This window comes from Lasioglossum baleicum, chromosome 16, assembly GCF_051020765.1.
Source record: "Lasioglossum baleicum chromosome 16, iyLasBale1, whole genome shotgun sequence".
NCBI classification, from domain to species: domain Eukaryota; kingdom Metazoa; phylum Arthropoda; class Insecta; order Hymenoptera; family Halictidae; genus Lasioglossum; species Lasioglossum baleicum.
This window is the reverse complement of record NC_134944.1, coordinates 8,509,334-8,533,761: the sequence shown is the minus strand read 5'-3', so window position 1 is coordinate 8,533,761 and position 24,428 is coordinate 8,509,334. Positions and strand designations below refer to the sequence as shown.

At 39.4% G+C, this 24,428-nt stretch overlaps 4 protein-coding genes across 5 annotated transcripts in view; 2 read left to right on the top strand and 2 right to left on the bottom strand.

The window, feature by feature from the left end:
- Positions 1-80: 80 nt before the first annotated feature.
- On the bottom strand, positions 81-8,376 carry Ltn1 (E3 ubiquitin-protein ligase listerin). The gene is made up of 19 exons (XM_076440860.1): positions 8,205-8,376; positions 7,703-7,912; positions 7,055-7,321; positions 6,868-6,983; positions 5,423-6,788; positions 5,146-5,356; positions 4,722-5,067; positions 4,219-4,654; positions 4,025-4,140; positions 3,832-3,955; positions 3,558-3,754; positions 3,307-3,490; positions 3,067-3,226; positions 2,641-3,001; positions 2,418-2,564; positions 2,211-2,341; positions 1,739-2,139; positions 1,489-1,656; positions 81-438 (listed from the first exon to the last, which is right to left on the bottom strand). The coding sequence occupies exons 1-19, from the start codon at positions 8,247-8,249 to the stop codon at positions 379-381; spliced, it is 5,046 nt and encodes a 1,681-aa protein (XP_076296975.1). The 5' UTR covers positions 8,250-8,376; the 3' UTR covers positions 81-378.
- Position 8,377: 1 nt separating this feature from the next.
- Positions 8,378-9,627, top strand: Pig-f (phosphatidylinositol glycan anchor biosynthesis class F). Its single transcript, XM_076440925.1, has 2 exons — positions 8,378-8,733; positions 8,814-9,627. Exon 2 carries the CDS (start codon positions 8,832-8,834, stop codon positions 9,528-9,530), a length of 699 nt encoding a protein of 232 aa, XP_076297040.1. The 5' UTR covers positions 8,378-8,733; positions 8,814-8,831; the 3' UTR covers positions 9,531-9,627.
- A 143-nt stretch (positions 9,628-9,770) lies between these two features.
- On the top strand, positions 9,771-12,393 carry Fdh (alcohol dehydrogenase class-3 Fdh). Its single transcript, XM_076440909.1, has 7 exons — positions 9,771-10,325; positions 10,418-10,661; positions 10,892-11,112; positions 11,390-11,606; positions 11,687-11,817; positions 11,890-12,164; positions 12,245-12,393. Exons 1-7 carry the CDS (start codon positions 10,305-10,307, stop codon positions 12,267-12,269), a joined length of 1,134 nt encoding a protein of 377 aa, XP_076297024.1. The 5' UTR covers positions 9,771-10,304; the 3' UTR covers positions 12,270-12,393.
- Positions 12,394-14,667: 2,274 nt separating this feature from the next.
- Cow (Proteoglycan Cow) overlaps positions 14,668-24,428 on the bottom strand; it is a 258,438-nt gene continuing 248,677 nt past the window's right edge. For both annotated transcript variants that reach the window (XM_076440902.1, XM_076440903.1), the window contains 4 exons: positions 24,014-24,233; positions 20,254-20,413; positions 16,944-17,170; positions 14,668-15,942 (listed from right to left, as the gene is read on the bottom strand). In XM_076440902.1, the coding sequence (XP_076297017.1) occupies positions 15,812-15,942; positions 16,944-17,170; positions 20,254-20,413; positions 24,014-24,233 (738 nt within the window). In that variant the 3' untranslated portion in view covers positions 14,668-15,811. The remainder of the gene's footprint in view (positions 15,943-16,943; positions 17,171-20,253; positions 20,414-24,013; positions 24,234-24,428) is intronic.

The window sequence follows — 24,428 nt, the reverse complement described above, 5'->3', positions numbered from 1 at the left end:
CGTTCTTGGTTGAATCGTTTTCTTGAAATTGGCGAAAACGTTGCGTTATAAGACACGCAACAATAGCACAACGAATAAGTTGTAAATACCCGTTTATTATTATAGACGTTTGACATAATTTACATTATATATATATATATATATGTATATGTAATCTACGCGATGCAAAATCTGCGCGCTATGAGTCATTCACAGTTTCTCTTTACTTACAAGACGCAAGTCCGACTAGACTGTGGATCTCTATGCAAATTCAACAATTTCTACATCTTGCATTTCCCAAATTCGTGGGCGCCATGAATCCGCACAAAGATCCAGCCAGACCAGGGTGACTTGGAAACAAATGTATAAAGTTCCTTCATAAATAATACACGAGTTAAACTAAAACACGTCCCTGCATATTGGGCACGTCGCCTTCTGACTGGTACTGAACCACTTGTACTGCAACAAAAGGATGAACGTTAGAAACGGTTTGACGAAAATTGTTCGGAGACTGTCACGGAGAATGTCATAGATTTTCAGGTATCCGCCTACCCTTACAATTAGTAATTAGTAGACTGCGGATCTTTATGCAAAATAAAGATTGTCTGCACCAATTGCAAGAAATAAAAACTAGATTGAATGTTACTTCGGTAATTATTTACTTTCAGGGCTTCCTCACCGATTTTGCGATGAAATTTAAATGTGTTATAGATTTCTACATTTTGAACAACTTTTTCCTATACATGTTAGCGCCGCTCGATTTTAGTTTTCGAGATATTTGCGAAGAACTATCGCCAACAATCTATTGAATTTTCTGTATTCCTGCACGCACTACGGCAACGTAAGCCTGTCCCCGCCCACCATTTGTTTACATTTTGCTTGTAAACACGCTGCGGACATGAGAGAAAAAACAGGGTCTCACTCTGACCATACATACAGGGTGTTTACCTATATCTGTGAGCGAGTCTCGCGACGTGAATCGAGTTCAATAAAGTGCAGTGTTTCAACATTAAAGGATTACCAGCTCTTTACATTCTCCTCATTCCCCTTAGTAAACTTGTACTCTCTGTAAACTCGTACTGCGTGTTTATGACATTGTAAATAGTGCTAGAAAGTTTATTCCAGTATATTAAGTACGGTGTTATGAACAATTATAGTGCAGGATAAGGATTTGTGAATATGTATGAGAAGAATTTAAAAGTGGAAGGGCAAATATCTCGAAAACTAAAATCGAGCGGCGCTAACATGTATAGGAAAAAGTTGTTCAGAATGATGAGTTTGAAGACATATTTAAATTTCATCAAAATCGGTAAGGAAGCCCTGAAAGTAAATAATTACCGTTACTTCTTCCTTCAATGATTTGTATAGAGGAGAAATTATATATTGACATCTTCAATTTTGAAAATTGTTCAACAATTTAGAATCTCATATACTCAATTCTTCTGTAAATACATAAAGATCCGCAGTCTAGCAATCAGTATCAGTAATCTTTCGCAAGAAGGTACGTACCAGACAAGCAGTATGAAACTTCTTGCGACACGAGTGACAGGATACTTTTGGTATTTGGTAGGAGCTTGAATGGAAAATACTGAAGCATATGTAGCACTCCTCGACGCCGGCGAATTTCTTGTCCAAATTTTTCTTCCATAACGCGAGGCCGTCCCATACAGATCCATTCTATTCACAGAGAAAAGAAATGTACATCGTTATCATTAAAGAAAGAAAATATTAACGTGTTAAAGAAATGAGTAAAACTAACTTGATGCGTGAGGAATATTGCTAGCTGCATATGACAGTTTCTCCAATTGGCAGTTCCGCCCGCGTGTTGGCCAGGCTCCACTATAACCGTACCCAAAGGATGGTTCGGTGGCAGCGTGATGTTCAGCTCCAATTTGGTATCGCTCATTTCATAGAGCGCTGTCACTTCGCGGAACATCGAATGTACTTTCACTTGCATGTTCTCTATGTTCTGCGGCTTGTTGCTGAGCAGCTCTTGGCAGAGCATAGGACTGACATAATGGGTCGTGATTTTGTCGACAGCCGCGCTGACTCTGCTGTCGGCCGCGCTCCACCATTGTCTCACCAACACTGGCAAATGCCTCAGACTGCTTCTGTACAACCAGCAGACTATGTGATCCAGCCTCCACTCTGTCCAACTTTCTGTAAAAGAACCATTTAGCTTTTTAGCATGTTAAAAATAAATAACGCAAAATTGACAGATAAATGTTTACCTCCAAATTCAAGAGATGGTTCTGTGGAGAAGATCTCCGTTAACTTTGCACCCTTGTTCTTGTTGTCTTGAAGCACCTCCACCGGCATCAGTCTGAAGATATTATTTAACAAACTAGGGAAGAAGTTGTCTCTGTAAAGAACATGAATTCGTAAAATGGTGGACAGTGATTTCGGGATAATTACTCGAAGGGTAGAATAGTAATTACTTAAGCGTTTCAGCGTAATGATAAAGCAGGTCTCCGTGAGCGTTCGCACACATATCTAAAATGATGGACCACAATAATAAATAGCCTACAGTGTACGTGTAAGAGTCTGTGTAAGGTTGTATAGTACAGCTGACTGTGTCGCATAATCTAGAAACACAGGAAATTAATATATCAGCAGAGACAGAACAAACTACGTAGCCTACTACTTGGAGGCAATGCTTACTTGAAATCCATTAAAACAGTGTTGACAATGTTCTGCGTATTCTGAAGTGTATTCTCCATGTTCTTAATGTTCAGACTCTCTACACTGAAGTTTTCCAACTCGACCGTAAGTTTGTCCTCTTGCACTAGTTTCGAGACAGTGTGTTTCAATAAATGATACGCTCCTAATTGAATACTGGGTACAGGGGACTGTAGAAGCTTCAGACATAGGTCTACTGTTTGGGTCAAGTTAACAGCGACGATGGGAGACGTATTCGCCTGATTTTTTAATAGTACGTCTCCATTTAACATTTTCACTGTTCTTCCAATGCGATCCAGCACTACGACGCGTCTCAAATCTGTTGGCCTTTCGTTGTGGCAATCTGTGAACGATCTTGTGATTAGGATCTTGATCTTGGATTAAGTTGGTAGGATTGTTATTTATTACCTGCGTAGGACATCCAGATTTTAGCAATCGAACTTTGAATATCGCCTGCGAGTACGTTATTCCATTCGTCTAGTATCGTTGGAGGTATTTGATCTTGTTTGTTAATTACATTTTGAAGCGCGTGATACAGCTGACAAGTGTAGACTGTCAGCGCGTCTACCTAGAGGGATACAAAGTGATATACATACTGTCGATTCGCGTGAAGACATTTTTTAGTGATTTTAATTATTTTATTGGAACCTTAGTATCGTTAATGAGCTGCTTCGATTTGACAATGTGAAGCTGCCACGTGGCCAACGATATTAAAATAAAGTTCCACTGTTCGTCGGTTAATAAGGACGGCACGTTTGTTACTAATTCTGTCAGCAATAAAATAACTTGGAACGGTAGAACTGACGACTCCAACGAGATCGAAGAAATATCGCTGAAAGAGAATAACGTGATTATAATAGATTGAAATTAATCGTAGATGTCGTAAGAAATTCAAGTACCGATTGAAAAGCAATAGATTAGGATTGTCTTTCTCATAGGACATTATCTTTTCCAGAATGCTCGAGTAGCTTGATTTGTCTTCCGGATTCTGTGCACCTGATAGATTTCTTACTTTGTAAGTAGCCCGCATTACTTCGCGAATGTCATCGTCTATTTCTGTGGACGTGTCTCCAGAGGTTTGTAGTTTGTCTAGAATCTAAATGGAAAATAATATTAGTATCTTGCGATCCGACATCTCTGCTAACTAATTTTCAAATTTTCTAATATATCGACCTCGTCCACTTCAAATGCTTTCACGGATTCTTCGGAATATGTTTTCGCAGATGTTTTTCCACTAAATTGCACGCGACAGAAGTTTATTAAATAGGATGACATGCTGCCATATTTTTCAGAATTCCTGTAAAAAATAATTAAAAGGTACATTATTAAGCGATCCATTGCCCCCAAGTTAGAGCAGATCACTTACGTCTCAATGTAATTACGAATTTCCTCGCCGGTATCTTCATTAGTATAAACTTTCAACTGCTCAAAACTATCTTCAACTGTGCTCAACATTTTGTTAACATTACTATAACATTTCGTCTAAAATCAGTCAATTAAAAGGAGTATTCATTTTGACAGAGTAATTGAACTTACAATTGAAATTACTATTATACGTACAGATTTGTAATACTTCGTATAAATTTGTCCTAAAAGAATCGAATATATAACATCCGTTAGTAGATCTGTAATCCCTGGCAAATCGATACATTGCATTAGAGCTTTCTGTTTCGTTAAACATATATTTTTCCAGAAATTCGCATTAAAGCATGCCCATTTCAAGCACTCTTCGGTATTGTCTGTTACTGTATCACTAGTTAACATATCCTGGATAACGAACAATCCGTGTCTAAATCTTCCAGTAATTACTTCTCCGTAAAGAACAATTTGTGATGTTTCAGCCATCCACGTTTGCGTATCAGAATCATAGAAGAACGTTAAAATGATTTTTTCTATATAACTCTTATTCACGAGAAGTTGGTCATTAATTTCAATAACAATCTCAAGGAAATCCGACGCGATGTCCAGCAATATCTCATTGGTTTGTTCTTCATTTCTGCAAAATGTTTTCAAATATTGTATATCAAGAAATAATATTTCATAGAACAAAATTATTATCTTACGAGCTGTATATCTTCTTCCACAGTATAGTTGCGAATTTCCTAGTTAACTCGATGAATTTCTCTTCGGAGAGTTTTCGAACAGCTTCTAAGACACCATTTTTCCACACGGCTCTCATTGCATCGAAGCAAGTGGAATCATTGGCAAAGTAATCTTGGGAGCATAACTCGAAAAGCGTTTCTAACACTCTTACAGCTCCCAATGTTGCTTCCTTGTGAGTCCATATCAGTGGAACAATGCTAGAAATTAATTGTGCGAAGCGTAACAAACAGGTTTCGTCCACATTATGGATTGAGTCACATAGAATGGACACAACTTCGTTAACACGGCTTTCTTCGACCAACGAACCTAAGCATAGCAGAAAAATTTAGTATCACACAATCGAGAATTACAAAGAAGCATTTAGTAATTAAATAGAACCCTTACTGTCATCATCGGGAGTCTCAAAAGCCAGTAAAATGAGATCACGACTTTTCTCAAGATCAGAATAATTTCCTGTCGCTATCTCCTTCACTACATCTACCAATAAATCAGTGGTTTTCGATTGCGAACACCATTTCCGTATTATCGCATCGTTTCTATGCCTCTTTGATAAAGCACAGTGTATCACACTCCTTGTGGTCGCAATATCCTCGAACTGGAAATAGATAAAAGTGAAAGATCACGATAAATCTCCCAAGAAGTGAGATCGCTATTATTTTACCTTTGTAAGCGACCTCAAAACTTCATCCTTCTCCGAGTCGTTCATATAGGTGATAAAATTGAATATTAGTTCTACTATGTGCACAGACTCTATCGATTGTTCCAATAACCATACCCTCAGTACTTGATCGTAGAAACTGAGGAAGTTGATTTGAGTTTTCGACTCCGCCAAACTCGCGAACAATTTCTCGCTCTCGAAACACGTGATCAGTTTGTTCAAGTACGTGACGTACTTTCGAGTGCGTTGTTCCGTGATTTTGTCGAAGTACTTGACACAGAGAGAAATTACGAAGTTATTCAGCTCTTTCAAGAATTCTGCGTCCGTATCGACTTCCGTCGTCGCCACCGCGCGCACTTCTAATTTGATATCGTCTTCTGGATCAGGAAATTTCACTTTTAGATTCTTGCGACTGTGCGTGGGCGCTGTTTTCAATGTGATTAAGAACTCGATCTGAGAATTGTTCGTATCTGGGATGTCGAATGTCCCCGAATTTTGGGACACGTCTATCAGTAAGTCGACCAGCCTGTTTAATTCCGACCAAAACTGTTCCATTAGGTAGGCGTACGATCGAAGCTCTTCATTTCCCCGATTCTTGCTCCAGTAGCGCACCAGCTGTGCAATCTCGCAGAAAAGAATTTGTTTCATCGGGCTGTTCTCTTTCAAGCATGTTCCTATCACCGGGATCAGTTGTTCCTTGAGAAGCGTCGCAGACAAGTCTCTGTTCTTAGCGTTTAACAGAACCGAGTATCGTAGACATTCGATGAACGACGTTGTTACAGCAAACATCTCTGACCGGCTCGTTTGCACGCTCTTGACGGAAAATCCCTGTCGCATGTTCTCGAAGAAGTTCGTGTACAAGTTGCGAACGTCGATATTGAACTTCGGGAATTGGCTGACGAATGGTAGCAAGTTCGGGTACACGATGCTGGCAGAATATTGTCCTCCGGCTCGTAGAACTCGCCACAGTTTTGGTAACACCAGTTTCTCAATGCTCACAAAGCTGTACCAGTCCTCTATTTTCGTTATGGCAACGAGCATGGATTCCCAAACGGCGGACACGAGCGCAGGCTCCGTCTCATCCAAGCTGTTCATGATCGTTGTCACAGCTCTCTTTTTCTCGTCTTGCAGCAGTATGCTAGCGTTATCGATCAACGATGTTAACACGTTGAAGAATGCTGTCTTCACAGGAAGAGCGTCGTACTTGACCAGCTTCCAAAATTTACTGTTCCGTACGATTTTATAGTGAATGTCGGACATCTTTTCAATTTCTTCCGTGGGAACTTTTCTCAGATAAGAACTATAACCCTGTAGACTAGCTATCAGCACCCTTTGATACTTTGCTTCCATTTCTTCTACCGCAAGATTCCTGGCAACAGAACGTGTGTATTAATAATCATTTTTCTGCTAATAGTGCTTTCTATTTTTCACACGAACGTAAGACGTACTTTCGTAGACATAAAGACTGTGCCGTCTGAATAGTAATATTATCACAGATGTATTGCAGAATTTCATGTTGACAGTGTACAATGGCGTCCACGATCTTCTTCTGAGGAAACGTGTTCTGCAGAAAAGATTTCACAGTTTAGTTAAGCATTTTCAAACGTTCGTCATTCAAGTTACAATACTCTTTACACTAAACGAATTGGTAGCAGCCGAAGCAGCTGGAGCATAAGTGTCGTGTTGGGAAGTAAACCAAGCTCCTGCCAGTTGCTTTAAATACATGGCTATACCCTTGCCTACACGCTTCACCACAGCAGCATGCGCTAGCTGTGCACCTTCTCTTACTCTATGTTCGACGTCTATAGCTAAGACACAATATAATCTCGGCCAGAATGGCAGCATTCCTTCCACAGCTGATAATTCAGAATCTTTACATAGGACTGCAAACTCCAGCAAGGCCTGTCGATACACAATATTATTTAATCGTAGGATTTAAGGGGCTAGACTCACGTTTCCAGAATTGCAAGGGTGCCTTGTACCAGATGCGCCTTCACAAAAGATCAATCTAGGCTGCAATCGCCCTCAAAAGTCCTATTTTTATGTTTACGAGGCGCATTTTGCATTATTTGGCAGCATAATTTACATTATTGGAAACCATGAAGCTGCGCATGTAGCTATTTTAAGCAAATAATGCAAATTACACCTTGTAAACGTAAAAATAGGACTTTGAAGGGCGATTGCGACCTAGATTGATCTTTTATCTAGCGCTTTTGACTACTACTTGCAATCCTAGAAACAAATCTACCCTGTTAAACTAAAATCAGATCATTAAAATCTCACCTTGCATTTTGTTGTTGCATCCTTCTTGTTCATTTTCTTTAACACTATTTGAAAGTTACTATCTACATTGTTCATTTCAACCTCATTTTTACTAGAAAGGGATAAGCCTGGCAACACAGGTACATATCCACCATCGTTCACCGCAGAAAAACCAACAAATTTGGGCATTGCAGTACCCAAAAGTTCGGCACTCCTGCTACTATTCGATGGCTGAAAACACAAATATGTATATATATATATCTTAACGAAAATCAATTATCAAATATTAAATATTAAAATAAATAGATCATATGTCAAAGTGGTATAGGTTATCTTTATATCAATCAATCGCGTCACGTTGTATTATTTCGTATTATCTCGCGTTATTTATTAATTATTTTAGTTTATTAGCAGGATTAGATCGTCTATAAAAATAACGCGAGGATAATTATAAATCTAAAATGTTGTGTGAGAACGAAACATAACCTACAACATTGATATCTTATGACGAAGTTTCGCTTACCCTTGCATTGTTTTTCGTTCGTTGTGCCTGTTTATTCCTCCCCATGATAATTAATAGAGAAGCAACAGAAAACAATAGATCCTGTGATCACGCATAAATTTTGTTCACTTAGTTGTCTGCCAATAACACAGCGATTGTTGAAAACAGATCTCCAGACCCAGTGTGAATGCACCTGTAAACAGTAAGCACCATCGAGAACATAGCTGCATTACGTCATTGCGATTCCATACAGAAATCGCATTTTGTATCGAAATTTAAAGATAAATTAACATTTTACAATCATTAATTTATATTGAAATTGTAATTAGACCGACAGAAAATGATAGAGCGAGATACATGTCTATTAAAGATACTTTACAATACCATGCTTGGCAACAGCTGACTTCTCGATGTCTGTCACTTCTGTCAGTGATGCGAGCGCGTAACCTAAAGCAAAATGTTATAACAAGGCGCTATGGTGAGATATAGTGCGAATAAAATAGTATATCGAGCGCCAAAACATTAAGAATCATTTCGCTTCACGTGTCAAGTAAGAAACCATTAAATCTACGAATCGGGATAACTGGTTTCCCTGATACTCCTTTACAATGAGGTTACTATTTTTTATAGGTTAGAAAAATAAGAAACATGAGCATGGGGAACAAATTAGCCCAGAGGTTGCTCTTATCGTACTGCGCCTTCACTTGTATTTATTTCCCTGGTATCCTGATATTACTCAAGTTGAACGACAGCTTGTACAATGTGGGAAAGTACAAGTTTATTCCAGTATTATTAATACTTCTGTTCGCGGAAGTCATGAAACTCCTCTTTCCCATGTTTCACTCAGAATCCGCTATCATAGGAAAAAGCGACTTGAGAACATACTCGAAAGCTAGAAGAACTTGGTCGAGACATCTCAGGGAGATCTTCAAGTTTTTGTTAGCAGCTTTTCTATTATCAGTCGTATACTATGTTATAATCGTGCTGTTCGGTGCACCTCTTTTCGTGCACCACGAGGAAACTACTATGCTCACGGTCACGCTGACCACTCTTACATTTGTTCCTGCTAGTCTGCATTTAGGAGTGGACAGTGCGTTGGAGATAATGACGGGAATACAGTCGCAGAAGGACAATGTTTTAGCAAACGCTGTGAAGACTAATGTTCAAGCGACTCTTTTGGGCACCTGGTTGGGTGCTATCGCAATTCCATTAGACTGGGACCGTCCTTGGCAAGCTTGGCCAATCCCTTGTGTAATAGGTGCCTTACTCGGCTACATGACTGCGCATTTTATTACTCTTGTACAGACATTACCTGTGTTAAGAGTAGGCAAAAAAGTTCATAGGTGAATCGTCGATAATTGTACAAATAGTATGATAAATACAACAGTTTGTACTCTGAAGAAATTATTTATAAACTTAATAAAGAAACGAACGCGTTCGAGAAGGTGACTATGTTTATTGAGAATTACATAACAGCAAAGAAATTGAACAGTCGCTTACAAATAAACGTTTTATCTATCTTAGAGGTCATGCGAGGTCAAATATATACGAAATATATACGATAACCATTGAATTCGGAATTTAATTGCCTAAAATAGTTGAAACAGTTTACCAAATCTCTTTCGATATGGTCATAAACGTTTATACCAAATAAAATATACATTTTTGATTGCTTTCGGAATATTATCTTGAAATAGGTATAGATATCAATTCGATTGATACATATTATTATTACAGTGCGAATCTTTATGCAAAATAAAAATGTTCGGCATTTATTGTGGGAAGCAGGATTAACGGCATTGTTACATTAAAAACAACATTACGGTATTCTTAAATTTTTCTAATCTGTTACCGTTTTATATTTCACGCAACCAATTTCTTCATAAATGCATAAAGATCCGCAGTCTAATTATTATTCTCCAAGCAATTTTATACGTATTTATCGTAACATCGGTAAACACTAGATGTCAGTAGTACTGGATTAGCACCGCGTGCAAATCGACCTTGAATTAATTGAGGTTTATCACTGCCGGCATCGAGAATTCGAGAGTAATTCATTGCAATTCATTGTCGTGTTGTACAGTCTGTCTCTCACAGTCTTCCGAACCGTTTGCATGAAACATGCCTGAAACCGCAGGAAAGGTATTTATTCTTTACAATAACATAGCAATAAGCTTTTTCTTCGATTTCATTGGTTATAAATAAGATTGCGTTTCTTTTTATGCGAACGGCAGGTAATTAAATGTAAAGCCGCGGTAGCATGGAAGGAGAAGCAGCCTCTTTCGATCGAGGAGATAGAAGTAGCACCTCCGAAAGCTCATGAAGTCAGGATCAAAGTTGTAGCTGTAGCTCTGTGTCATACGGATGCCTATACTCTGGACGGATTGGATCCAGAAGGAATTTTCCCATGTGTTCTTGGTCATGAAGGCAGCGGTATTGTGGAGAGCATTGGCGAAGGAGTCACAGAATTCCAACCTGGTATAATAATCGTTGGGAGCACCAAAATTGACACAGAGGCGGTAGAAAAATATGGAGGATAGTTCTAAATGTGCGACAAGGACCAACCTTATTATTCTGTGCCATTTCCCAAGCTCCCAACATTTCATGTAGAATTGTATTGTCTGTGTCTTTTTTCTCTAGACACGAACGATACATTGTATTCAGACAAATTGTATTATGCTAATCGATTCTCCATGTTATGTCTCAAGGCGATCACGTGGTTCCATTGTACATTCCTCAATGCAAGGACTGCAAGTTTTGCAAGTCCCCGAAAACGAATCTGTGCAGCAAGATACGTAATACTCAAGGAAAGGGTGTGATGCCCGACGGTACTTCTCGGTTCACTTGCAAGAATCAGACTCTTGCTCACTTCATGGGTTGCTCTACTTTCTCAGAGTACACCGTGGTAGCTGATATCTCTCTGGCTAAGGTACTTGCTCGTCTATAGAATATTATGAATAGAATGCGGATCTTTATGACTTCTACAAATGATCACAAACAATGCTGGAATATAAAATTCCACAGATCTTAATATGGATTTTACTTATGTCAGATCTATAAAAGCTACTAACACTGAAGATAGGATTTCATTTGTGCCCACTTTCTTCAAATTTGTCTGCAGAAATTAATAATTGCATAGACATCCGCAGTCTAATTACGAATAATTTATAGAATATTTAAAGTAAATTACAATTCTTTCATTTTAGGTTGATCCCAGTGCACCGCTCGAGAAGGTTTGCTTGTTGGGTTGTGGAGTACCTACCGGCTATGGTGCTGCCCTTAACACGGCCAAAGTGGAGCCTGGAAGTTCATGTGCTATATGGGGACTGGGTGCAGTGGGACTGGCAGTTGCACTTGGTTGCAAGAAAGCTGGTGCAACGCGCATTATTGGCGTAGACGTGAATCCGAGTAAATTCGAGCTTGGTAAGATATAAGAGCACTTGATCTATTAGTTTTACCCTTGAAGAAGGAGTTGAACATTTTTCTATTTAATTGTTGCACAGCTAAAACTTTTGGATGCACCGAATTCGTGAACCCCAAGGATCACAGTAAACCAATTCAGGAAGTTCTGGTAGAAATGACCGATGGAGGATTGGATTACACTTTCGAGTGTGTCGGCAATGTTAACACCATGGTAGAAAGTCGTTGATTTTTCAAGTATCGTCAATTACGCAGAACAGTCGGCGAATAATAAATTTGTTTGCAGAGAGCTGCTTTGGAATCCTGCCATAAGGGATGGGGTACATCCGTGATCGTGGGTGTAGCTGCAGCAGGTCAGGAAATCGGAACTCGTCCTTTCCAATTGGTGACTGGCCGAGTATGGAAAGGAACTGCGTTCGGTGGCTGGAAGTCCAAGGAAAGCGTACCAAAACTGGTACAAGAATACATGTCGAAATCGCTCATGCTCGACGAGTTCGTTACTCACACTCTTCCGTTCGAGAAGATCAACGAAGGATTCGATTTATTACACTCGGGATCATGGTAACTTATATTAACTCAACACTCTTAAAACGACTACCGATTAACAGAAAATATTATCTTTTGTTTCCTTTTTGTTTTAGCTTAAGAGCAGTGCTCAAGTACTAAACGCGCGAGTATAAATAGTGATTTACAGTGTCAGTATCTTTCTACAGTCTTCCTAGACACGATTGGAACACGTCTATATTTTTTTGTAACGATTTTTAAATAAAAATAATATATTGATATTTTATAGAGTCTCTCGGTATGTGTGTGTGTGATTGCAAGGAAGAGACGGTGCGCGAACCAGTTTTCTACAACAATCTTTATTCATAAAGAATTCTTACAGCCACATGTACAATACCAATCTGGTGAAATATCAATAGTAGCTTCGGGATGAAGTAAAAATTCTTTACGCTTCGACCAGGTGCATACCTTACAAAAATCATCACGTTTACGAAGATCATAGACGATGATTTTCCCCCATTGTATATAATTATGTATATACAATATGCAAGACGACGTTCTCAGTAAAACTATCGTATGGTTGCGGTTTCTCGAGTTATGCTCGGTTAATCTATAATGTTGACGGTACGGCAATAAATTCAGGCTGGGAATAGAAATTGCGCTCGAACGTGGCAAAGAGTGCATCGTGGTGTTGTCGGTGAATTCATTACGTCGCGGACGAATGGACATTTTTCTACGAGTCCTTATATTTTATCGCTAGACTGCCGAGGTTTATGCATTGACTATCATAAAATACCATGACATATGTAGAAACATAAAAGAAAATATCAACAAATATCACCGTAAGACAATTAACTAAACGATCCAATGTGGTACAAAGTATTTGTAAGTTTGTACGAAGTACAAAGTAACGCTTTGTTTATCGTCGATTGCTCTGTAAGTAATGCTCTAATTCGCGTAAACATCTGCAGTCCGTTTCCTGTTCCGATCTCTGAGAATGACGCGGTGTTTTCTGGTGCTCGTTTAAACGCGGTTTTGTTAATTATTCTTGGACAGTTTACTCGCTTCCTCCCATCTCGTACGTTCGTTATATGGTCTCGATTAAGTTGCTCACAGAAGAGTAGAATGCAAGCGCGATCGCATATAAGAATAAGTACAGAAAATCCATAGTACGGTATTGCCGCTAATCGATAACAATAATTAATAATAGTTTAAAGAATGCGCATGTCGATGCTCTTTCGAAACAGACGACGACGACGACGACGACGACGCTAGAAACAGAAACATCTCTGGACACGTGTGTTTCGGTTCTCTAGAATGCGGATTACGTGTAATAATTTGCACTGGCTAATCACCTACGTGTAAATTCGCCAGCTAATCGCGAGCTAGGGCATATTCACATAGTCACACCGATCGTTTTTCCATTTCTTTTTTGTTTGTTCTACGGATTACAATGTTTTATACCTTCTAGTACCTACGGTGTACCACACACTCGTTAAGTAAAAGTCGTAAGTAAAAATGCTTATAATTACAAGTAAACGCAGACGAATCACGACGTGCTCTCATTGTTATCAAATATTAAAAACGCTTACCCCCGCGTTTCCTCAATCCTTTTCTCTCGGGGGGGTCGAGAGAGGATCCCTTTTGTAGACGCGCGCGTTACTCTTCTTTTTTTTCGTGAACTTTGAAAATTGCGTGTGTATGTGTGTGTATGTATGAGTGTGTGTGACAAAACGTCGAAGGGGAAAGAAATACGTTTGTCGAAAGGGATGAAGAACGTTATCGTGTATCTTAAAATATTTTTTTCTTTCTTTTTTTCGTTTTTCTTTTCTCGTCCTTTTACTATTCGTGTACAAGGAGTGCATCGCGAGTTCATAGAATTCTCTCCGGCATCTCCCCTCCTTCGTCGTCGTGATTGAGCTGCTGCTTAGTAGTTAGCGAGTATGAAATAGGTCATTCTTTTTAATGCAAGTGTTATCTTACACTAGAACTCGCAACGCAAGATGGCTACGAGAGAAAAGAATGAAAGCTCGAGGCAGAAAAGGGGGAAGAAGAAGAAGAAGATGAGGAGGAAAAATAAATAAGCGACGGAAATCGTTAGGTCTACATATATACAGGACGTTTTAGAAAATATTCTCCGTCGGTAAGTGCCGTGAAAAAAAAAACATTTTGTTCACCCCTCGAAAAAATGTCCTCATTATTCCACACAAGGGATGTTGGATGTTCAATTTTAAGCTTCGAACCTTCTGAATGAACAACGACATTTTCTACAACACCCTGTATGCATTATTCTCTTGTAGATATCAGCGAAGGTGTTCAGCAACGGGACTGGACCGAATAATCTATACTTCTTTTAGCGGGGGATTATGGCAATCAAGTAATAATATACATCTGACTTCTACATCTTCAAGCGTGCAACTTTCTAGGTGTGTGTATGTGTTTATGTGTGTGTGTGTTGAACTGCTGACGATCGGCCTGGTTTTCTCTCTCAGCCAGCTTGTTCTTCTTCTGCCGTATTATCGTTAGTCATAGACAGTATAATGTATTATTTATTTATATATTTATATTTATATATATATATATATATTTGTATATATATATATTATGCTTAGACATTACAATTCGAGATATCGTTAATCTAGCGCGGTTAGAAATCATAATCATATAGAGCATTCTTTTTCTTTCTTTCTCGCGCTCTCTCTCTCTCTTTCTCTCAATATTTTTTTTTTGTTTCTTTGTTAAACTTTATCTCTGTTGCATCATCTTCTCTCGTTAAATGTATCGTTAATTTCTATGCGTCGGTGTGGAGTGGACATGAATTCTATCCGATGGAGGATGATCTTCCCATTTCTTGAACACCTTGCGAGTGTGTCTGTCCTATCTCTCTATTTCTCACTTCTTTCTCTCCCACTCTCTCGCTCGCTCTCTTTCTCTCTCTACCATTCTATACGCATAAATAGTGTATAACTGTATTATTTATAGACGAGTTGTGCATGGAGGTACCTCGAGGGGCACACACAGGCTAAAGGTCATTCGCATTTCTGCCTCTCTGCGACAATCTGCGCCGATTCTTGTCGAAGGTAAATGCAATCCAGTCGGAATATCAAACATTGCACGGGTTCTTCGCTATTGCACGATTGTGTGTACATACGTGTGTACGTGTGTTACGTGTGGAACATGTGTGGCTGTTTGTTTCTGTGTGATTTTATTGCACTGTTTAGCTTCCCTCTCTTAACCCGTTTGGCACTTGTGTCTTTGTCTTCCCTAATCGACCGGATTTAGCGTTGATTAAATTGTTGATTCTCTGTTTTCAGTTGGATCGAAGCTCTGTGTGCCAAGATCAGCACTCGAGGATTCAACCGTTGATCCTGATGGCCACCGACGACTCCTGAAGAGAACTCCTTAGCTCGGAGAGCCGGTGTAACCTTTGCTTCTTTCCGAAGCGGAGCTCTCTTCTCTTTACGTTTCTCAGCGTATTCCTTTTGTTTCGTTGCTCTACGAACTGGCTTTTTGTTTTAGGCTCGCACGCAGCCTCCGCCGCCCTGATTCACCGAAGACACCTCCAATCACAACGGCGATGATCGATACGACTGGACAACCGGAAAAGGGAACCTCGTTGTCCGATCGCTCGATATCACGTCAAGGTACTGCTCCCGGTTAGCTGCTGCTGTTTTCTCTGTGTCGGTTGGCTGATCCTAAGGAGTCTAGAAATCTAACGGCTGATCAGCGGACCCCTCAAGATCCTGGCCCACATCTGTGCCTCCGTCCTCGTCGTCGTCCAGGTCCACACTGTTGGTTTTTAGACCTCCGTTGCTTATCTTGTTCACTATCATGTCTGAAACATTAATGATACTATTGATTAACGATTGCTAACGATTGCTATCGAGAAAGAAGACAGTCTTTGGTGAAGCACATCGGCAGGAAGAGGCCCTGTCAGCCCCTGTCCTATTGCGGTCATGCGTTCCGAAAGTCGGTCAAATCGGATTGAGCTAAAATTTTTAATTAAAAACATGTTTCCCAAAGGGATTTTTGGTCTACTCGAAAACATATTTCTTATTAAATCCGGTGAGGTAGAAAATGACACAAATTGGGAAACATATCACATATTTTTAATGTAAAATGATTTGACCGATTTTCGAAAGTTTACCCGCGGTCACTGTAGCGGTTGTCGATAATGTAAACGCCTATTTTATGAAAACCATTAGTTTCCTATTTTACCAACAAAATTAATAATGAAATAGGAATTTACATTATCGAAAACCGCTATAATACTTTGCGGGGTTGAAAGTCGAGAGTTGAACCATCGGGAACTGTGTTTTACCGTCACAGTTTGTGGTTACCATCTGCGCAGACGTCGGTAATTTGTCGAGTAGTTTCAGCGTTTCGCCGCTGCACGAGTTTTAAGTAATTATTTTGTTAATTATTTAATTATTGCGCGATCCTACGTGGATTTTCTTGCATAGTGCAGATGCGGCAAAGTCTAATGAACAAGCCACGGCGGTTAAAATATTTTTTTACCGCATATTAATCACGCAATCGATGATTTTCTGACATGTATAATAGACGCTTCGGATAAATCTTCAATTTATACAGCTGTTAACATTTTTTTGTTGCAGATATACATCTCCGAGTATGTAATACAATTCATTTGATTGCGTCAGAGCAGATTCTAACTCTTTTCTTTTGTTCAAGGGACTAATCCAGCTGGCACGATGTTAAACAGCGATCGCTTTCTGCCTCGAGGAGCTCGGGGGATGGAACACGGGGTAAGTTTGGGAGGCGTGTGCTTTCGCCTCTGTCTTCGAGGTTCTATTGTCATCTAGCGTTTGAACCTACCGCAGTCTGGTTTGCTGCCACGTGTTCTGGTACCGGCGAACTCGACGCCGTGGGGGTCGACACACCAGCAGAGACCTAGACCACGATGGCATTGGGTACTTCGGTAGTACCCTCGAGAGTCACAGGCGGGTGCAACGTCCGGAGATGATCGTTTGCGCACGGCAGCACACGGACGTTCAGCTTTTGAGAAGCAGCCGCACCATTCGGGCCCGTTTACGAAGATGTCCCTGGAAGCACAATGTTCGTCGCTTTAGTATAAGCTATCAACAGGGAGTCCTCCACCAAGTACAATCACAATCTCCGACTAAAACAACTGATTGCAGATTAACTCTTGCCAGGCGGACATTCTCGACGACCGTTTCACTTGATTGATTTCAGCCATAGATTCATTGAAGTTCTTACGTAGTTTTTACTTCTTCGCGATCAATATTGATCCTCTCATCGATTCTAGTACATATATTAGATTGGAGGGAAAGTTTTGTCGTATTTTAACACGTTCCGTGGCATATGTACCACTGTTGGTACACGTTGAAATATTAATTCAGTTTAAGTTTAAGACTGTAGAATATTTCCACGAAAGAAATAAGGTACTATAAAAAATGCTATCAAAAACGGCTCGGCGCGGAACGTGTTAAAGAAAACCTTTGAATCAATTTATTATAATTACAATATAAAAATATATGTTTAATATTATTCAATGATATAATTCCCTTTATCTGCAACAACTTGTTGCCATCTTTCAGATAATCACTCACTAGCAATATGTGTTTTTGATTTACAGGCACACACGCAAAAAATTACTTGCTTCTTTAAAATACGACAGAACTATCCCTCCAGCCTAATACATACAATCGTTTAAACTGACCGCCAGCCAAGGCTTCATGTACAGAGCCGCTATAACGAATTAAAGTCCAGCGTCAGATGGATTCCGTTATTTGTCGGAAACGATCAGGGACCAATTAGATTCGGGGTGCAATGTGGCCGCGTATTGTGCCCCGGCGAAGCACCTCGGCAACGAAGGTCGTAAAACGAGCAGTAAACCGAGTAGTTAAGAAGTTAAGCGACTTGTGCGACGGTAGTCGACAATCATACGCGATCATATACAGTTAGAGTTTCTTAATGCTAAGGTGTACGACACAGTTGCCGAGTCATTCTCTCCTCAACGTTCTCGAGGTTTTAGTACAGCAAATCCATTCATCCGTATTGATGCATTTAAAAGCGCTAGAGCCAACCATTGCTTTACAATCATCCCCTTTCTCAACATTCGGGATAACGAATCGCACACCCGCAAGAGAAGTGACACAAGTAAAACAATGGCAATTTTGAGGTTATGTCATTGAAAAATACTATAAGTTTTATAGTATTCTTCAAGTTGACTTTTCTCAAATGTTGCATTTTTGAGTTGTGTCACTTTTCTTGTTGTGTACACTTGTTCGCAAGGTCTTTCTCTCGCTCTCTTTCTCTCTGAGTCTGGCGGGAGCCAAACGACTCTGTTTTCAAACGTATTGCTCCATTTAAAACGCTAGAGCCAACCATTGCTTTACACAATCACCTCTTTCTTCACATTCGGAATAACAAATATGTACACTTGTTCGCAAGGTCTCTCTCTCTCTCGCTCTCTGTCCGAGCCTGGCGGGAGCCAAACGACTCGGTTTTCACACGTATCCGTACAATCATCCTCTCCCTATTTAACAATCAGTCAGCTACTTGGTCTGGAGGCACGTACGCTCGAGACCTATTACACTCGAGCGTCCGGCATGACGCGGCGGCTACCAACCCTCTCGCCCGCGTTGCTCCGACGGTATTAAAAACTGAAAGGGTTTCTCGTTCCCTTTCCGGGTCACGTATCCCGCGAGTTTAATGATTTACAAGCAGCGCAGAGGTGGAGGAAGAAGAAGAAGGGAGTCCGCCGCGATGCGACAAGCGGATTACAACGCGAGCAGGACGTGTCTCGCTACGTGAACGGAATCGTAAGGGTTGTTACGCCCTCTTAACGTCCGCGAACGCCGTTTATCGACGTCACGGCTGTCCCGGAATCGAATTGGCGAGATTTCGCATGGATTCTACATAGAAATGATTGTGCATTGTAATTAGACAGCCTATTTTATGCGTTTATGGGCGAGATAGAATGTATAGCAAACAGAAAACTCTATAGGGTTGCGTAAAGATCCACAGTCCTATTATAATTTTAGTTCAAGTAACTTTTGTTACAACGGGATGGATACAGTGAACCACAGTAATATTCGGACACTTTTGAAAGGACTTTTATATTGTAAACAAAAATTTCTAGTGTTTTCTCTGTAATTCCGATCAACTGCAATTTTATAAACAATTTGTTTCACGTCTTGTAGTAAACGAACCCTTAGCAGTCTAGTTACCATTAAAAATTGGTGTACCTTCATTCACAACATTGTTCACATTATTAAATATATTGGTATGTAATCGATAGACAGCGAATTTGATAAAAATCAGTAAAAACATTTAAAAAATGTACAAATACGGAGACGGTATTTTCAATCAATTAAAATTATTCACACAAGAAGTAAATTTTTATTCAGCTTCGTTTCTTCAGCAAACGATGCATAAACATTTTACTAATCAATTACTACACATTTAACCCTTTGCACTCCTTTGTCGAGTGTGACTCGACATCAGAGAAAGGAAAATGTAAATGAAACGTGTTTCTATATTTCCTTTATTTACTTAAGTCGTATTTTTTTTAGTTAAAAACAAATATAAGTGCCACAAATACAGATTACAACAAAGTTTGAGAGCTGTATCTATATATAGGTTAGGTTTAATTTTGTTGGCAACACAACTCCCTGCAATTTTAAGTGTTTCATTTGAAATTTACTTCGAAGGACAGTTTCTTGACTGCTGCTTATTTCAAACAGTTTTGTTTACTATAATTAGTAAATTTTGGCAACAAAATTGAACATAACCTAACCTTAACGAGTCATTATATCAATTTCATATCCATAAAGTGAATAGATTTACGTCTTGTAGTAAACTAATTGCTCCAACTTCTCAGAAAGATATCCAAGTCGAGTGATCTTTTATTAAAAAAGTTCTCGTCCTTTTAAAACTGTCCGAATATTACTATGGTTCACTGTGGAAGGAGATTGGAACTGCTGATCATCGTAGGAAGTGATAGCGCAAGGGGTTGATAGCCTCTCGACGTCGGATAGTTCTTCGTCCACCGATATGGGAAAAGGAGAAACGGGTTACAGGGACTAGGACTAGTGCTTGTACGTGCCGGGAATCGTAAAGGGTGGGTTCTTCGTCCCCTGTCCACGGTCTCGGGACTCACCCGTCTGTGTCGCAGCCGTCGAGGAACGGTTTCAGACACGGCTCGTTCTGATCGTGCTCCAGCCCGTACAACTCGGAAAGGGAGAGCCTGCCGTCGTTGTCGCTGTCCAAATGTCCGAACATCCACCTGACCTCGCACTGGCAGCCGATGGGCAGGTGACCTGGAAACGGCGTCCGCGAAATATGAATTCCAATGGCCACTTCTACGCGCGCGGACTGCGCCGAATCAAATTGCGATTTCGCTCGCTCGGAACACCACCGACCACGTAACTTCTCCGCCCGGGGGCTCGTCGCCGTTTTAACACTAAACCGAGCACTAAAAGCGATTCAAATAAAAATTTTAGCTTACAAAAATGAGAAAGCTCTCTTTATTTAGATTTTGTGCAATTTTTATCTGCAATTTTAATATGTGCTTCGATGAAGAAATTTGTCGAATCAATTTACACATAAGCAACTTGATCATTTTAATCATTGCAAGATGAAAAATATAAAACCGGTCATTAAAAGCGATTCAAATGAAAATTTTACGTTACGAAAATGAGAAGGCTCTATTTATTTAGATTCTGTGCAATTTTTATCTGCAATTTTAATATGTGCTTGGATAAAGAAATTTGTCGAATCAATTTACACATAAGCAACTTGATCATTTTAATCGTTGCAAGATGAAAAATATAAAACCGGTCATTAAAAGCGATTCAAATGAAAATTTTACGTTACGAAAATGAGAAGGCTCTATTTATTTAGATTTTGTGCAATTTTTATCTGCAATTTTAATATGTGCTTGGATAAAGAAATTCGTCGAATCAATTTACACATAAGCAACTTGATCATTTTAATCGTTGCAAGATGAAAAATATAAAACCGGTCATTAAAAGCGATTCAAATGAAAATTTTAGCTTACAAAAATGAGAAGGCTCTATTTATTTAGATTTTGTGCAATTTTTATCTGCAATTTTAATATGTGCTTGGATAAAGAAATTTGTCGAATCAATTTACACATAAGCAACTTGATCATTTTAATCGTTGCAAGATGAAAAATATAAAACCGGTCATTAAAAGCGATTCAAATGAAAATTTTAGCTTACAAAAATGAGAAGGCTCTCTTTATTTAGATTTTGTGCAATTTTTATCTGCAATTTTAATATGTGCTTGGATAAAGAAATTTGTCGAATCAATTTACACATAAGCAACTTGATCATTTTAATCGTTGCAAGATGAAAAATATAAAACCGGTCATTAAAAGCGATTCAAATTAAAATTTTACGTTACGAAAATGAGAAGGCTCTATTTATTTAGATTTTGTGCAATTTTTATCTGCAATTTTAATATGTGCTTCGATGAAGAAATTTGTCGAATCAATTTACACATAAGCAACTTGATCATTTTAATAATTGCAAGATTAAAAAATATAAAACCGGTCATTAAAAGCGATTCAAATTAAAATTTTAGCTTACAAAAATGAGAAGGCTCTATTTATTTAGATTTTGTGCAATTTTTATCTGCAATTTTAATATGTGCTTGGATAAAGAAATTTGTCGAATCAATTTACACATAAGCAACTTGATCATTTTAATAATTGTAAGATGGAAAATATTTAAGGATATTTACTCGTTTAATAAGCGACAAAACTTTCGAGCGCAAAGAAGGACAGTTAAACAATAACACCAGAAGAAAACTTTTTTATTTTTGATTCTCTTTATCTCCCTAGTAGGGCGGATGAAAAAGTAACACTATCCGTAGAGACAAAAGTGACACTATGCGAGGGAGGACTGTACTCCTCGCATTATTCTCTCTGTAAACAATTACCGGCGACCCGGATAATTATTAAAACTCGTTCGGATTATTCGCGGATAAATATTGAAATCTCGTCTGAGAGGGAGAGGGGGAGGGAGCAAGGGGGAGGGGAACAATATCGCGAGAGACACGGCAAAGTAATCGCGCCGGATCTCGACGGGAAGCGATTCATTCTAACGGGACAATTCCGAACTGGTACGAAAGTGATTGTACCGAAGTCGAATAGCGTGCAGTGACGTGAGGCAGTTCCGAACTGTAATGTCCAGGACCCGTTCCGTCTCGTGCGGAGCAATTAGTCTCTTGTATATATTCAGCCTTGATCCTCGGGGGTTGCGAACGCGCGGCGCCTCGTCTACAATCACCCTTCAGCACTACCCCGGCTTTCCAATTTCTATTGTCTCCCCCTGCCAATTTTCTTTCGTCGATCGAAAAAAGAGTGTTTTCCACCCGGGGGACGGATTATGACGTCACGGGGGAAAAAGCCTGTGATGTTCAAATGCGTTTCGAAGCATTTCGGGGAGAATACAGTAAATCCTCTATAAACGCAACAGCCTCGGGGGGACTCGTTTGCATTTATCGTAGAAGGGGCACTATTTTTTTGAGCTTCGAAGATCGAGCCTTTCTTTTCCATACGCCAGCGGTTTTCAACCTGGGAGGCGCCAAAATTTCTAATAAAAAATTAATGTTCATACCATAATATCTACAAATAAATAAACTTCATATCGTAACGTAACAATACAAATTCGGGTATAAATAGGGAGGCGCGGAAAAAAATATTTTTTTTTAGGGAGGCGTAGTAGCAAAACAGTTGGAAACCGCTGACATACGCTATCCTTCCTTGCGCCCGAAACGTCCATCATCAATTAAACCAGGCAGTTCCAACGAGTAGCTCTGGAGCTATTCGAGGCACTTTCCCCGCTTAGGGTCTTCCCCCACTCTTAGACTTCTTCGTTATAATGTATAGTAGTGGGATTCTCCCACCACGAGAGCCGCTGTTGCGCGACGCACGACGCGATGCACACGCATACATTGTAAAGAGGTTCGATGGTGGGGGACCTTGCAGTTGTTGGAGGCGAATAGGTTGGAACTGCCTGAATTAAACCACTAAATGCAGTTGAAAGTATGTCGTGTTTGGTCTCATTTTAATCAGAAAAATGCCACAAATATATTGGTGGATGTTTCATAAAAAAATAAGTAATAATAAAAAAGATTTTATATTGGTATCGGTGCACACCGATATACACGAGCCGAGATCAGACTAAGGATGTTCTGGAGGTATATAAAAACGCTACAAAATTTTGGAAAATTTGACAAGATATAATTCTTACTAAATATTAATGCAATTACCAAAGTTTGGGTTCGATTCACTGCACCGTATAAGAATTATAGCAACTTAATGTTTGCACATTTTAACACGTCTTCTTATAGAGAATTCATAAAATTCCACTTCAAACCCTATTTAAACCTTGAAAAAACGCAACTAGAAACTCCAGTTTTTTTTATATTGCTTTCTGAAGTATTTTTAATTTATTTAAATATTTATTTTTAACTTTTTATTGCGTAATTATATATATATTGAATATCACAAATTTATTATCTTGAAGTTTAAATCAGACGGTACAATTATTCGCAAAAGTCATTTACAATTTTTTATAATATGAAGACAATTTGATTAAAAAATAAATACAACATGAAATTCACTAATTAAACGAAAGCTTTTTAAATTAATCTATTTTTTTAATGCAAAATATACTCATGAATGGCTTTCATTGTCAATATATTGATGGGTTTCGAATTTCTTGTACTTTTGTCTCCCATTGTACCTCCAGAACATACTTAATGCAGTGGAGGGGATATTTCTTTTGTGTTTATCGCGTACGGCCTCTTTGCGTTTACAGAGGATTATACTATATGTATAAAGAATGATCGTTCCGCTGAAGAGTTCGTTATGCAAATGAAGAAGAGACCTTTTGGTTTAGGATGCGGACGACGGTGCTTCGAGTCGGACATCACGACGGAGAACCAGTCCAACAGTCGGTTCGCCATCGCCGGCTTGAACGACGCTGGACAATCAGCGTTCCGGGACAACTGGGAGTTGTAAGTCGACTTCAACGGGGACGGCGTCTTCTCCATAACTTCGTTGCTCATCAGATGCTTGTCGTCGTATTTGCCCTCGGCAGCCAGCGCCTGGAAAAATACGGAGAAACTGGATCAACGAACGGACGACCATCGTCCGGGACTCTTAATTGGACGGGACCGTTGTTCCAGGTACGTTTCGACCATAATTAATTACTCGACAATGTCTCGGAAAATTTTACGGTTCACCAATAATACCAGTGCCGCGTTAGACAGGCAATTTTATCATTCTAATTGGCTCTATTG

Bases quoted from the DNA above. Each gene is read 5' to 3' on its own strand.
- Ltn1 (XM_076440860.1), bottom strand. From the start codon at position 8,249: ATGGGGAGGAATAAACAGGCACAACGAACGAAAAACAATGCAAGG. The intron at 6,789-6,867 runs GTACGTCTTACG...TTCTGTTGCCAG, and splicing joins CAGTCTTTATGTCTACGAAA to GAATCTTGCGGTAGAAGAAA. The intron at 2,140-2,210 runs GTAAACATTTAT...GTTCTTTTACAG, and splicing joins ACCATCTCTTGAATTTGGAG to AAAGTTGGACAGAGTGGAGG.
- Pig-f (XM_076440925.1), top strand. From the start codon at position 8,832: ATGAGCATGGGGAACAAATTAGCCCAGAGGTTGCTCTTATCGTACTGC.
- Fdh (XM_076440909.1), top strand. From the start codon at position 10,305: ATGCCTGAAACCGCAGGAAAG. The intron at 10,662-10,891 runs GTATAATAATCG...TTATGTCTCAAG, and splicing joins AGTCACAGAATTCCAACCTG to GCGATCACGTGGTTCCATTG. The intron at 12,165-12,244 runs GTAACTTATATT...TTTTTGTTTTAG, and splicing joins TTATTACACTCGGGATCATG to CTTAAGAGCAGTGCTCAAGT.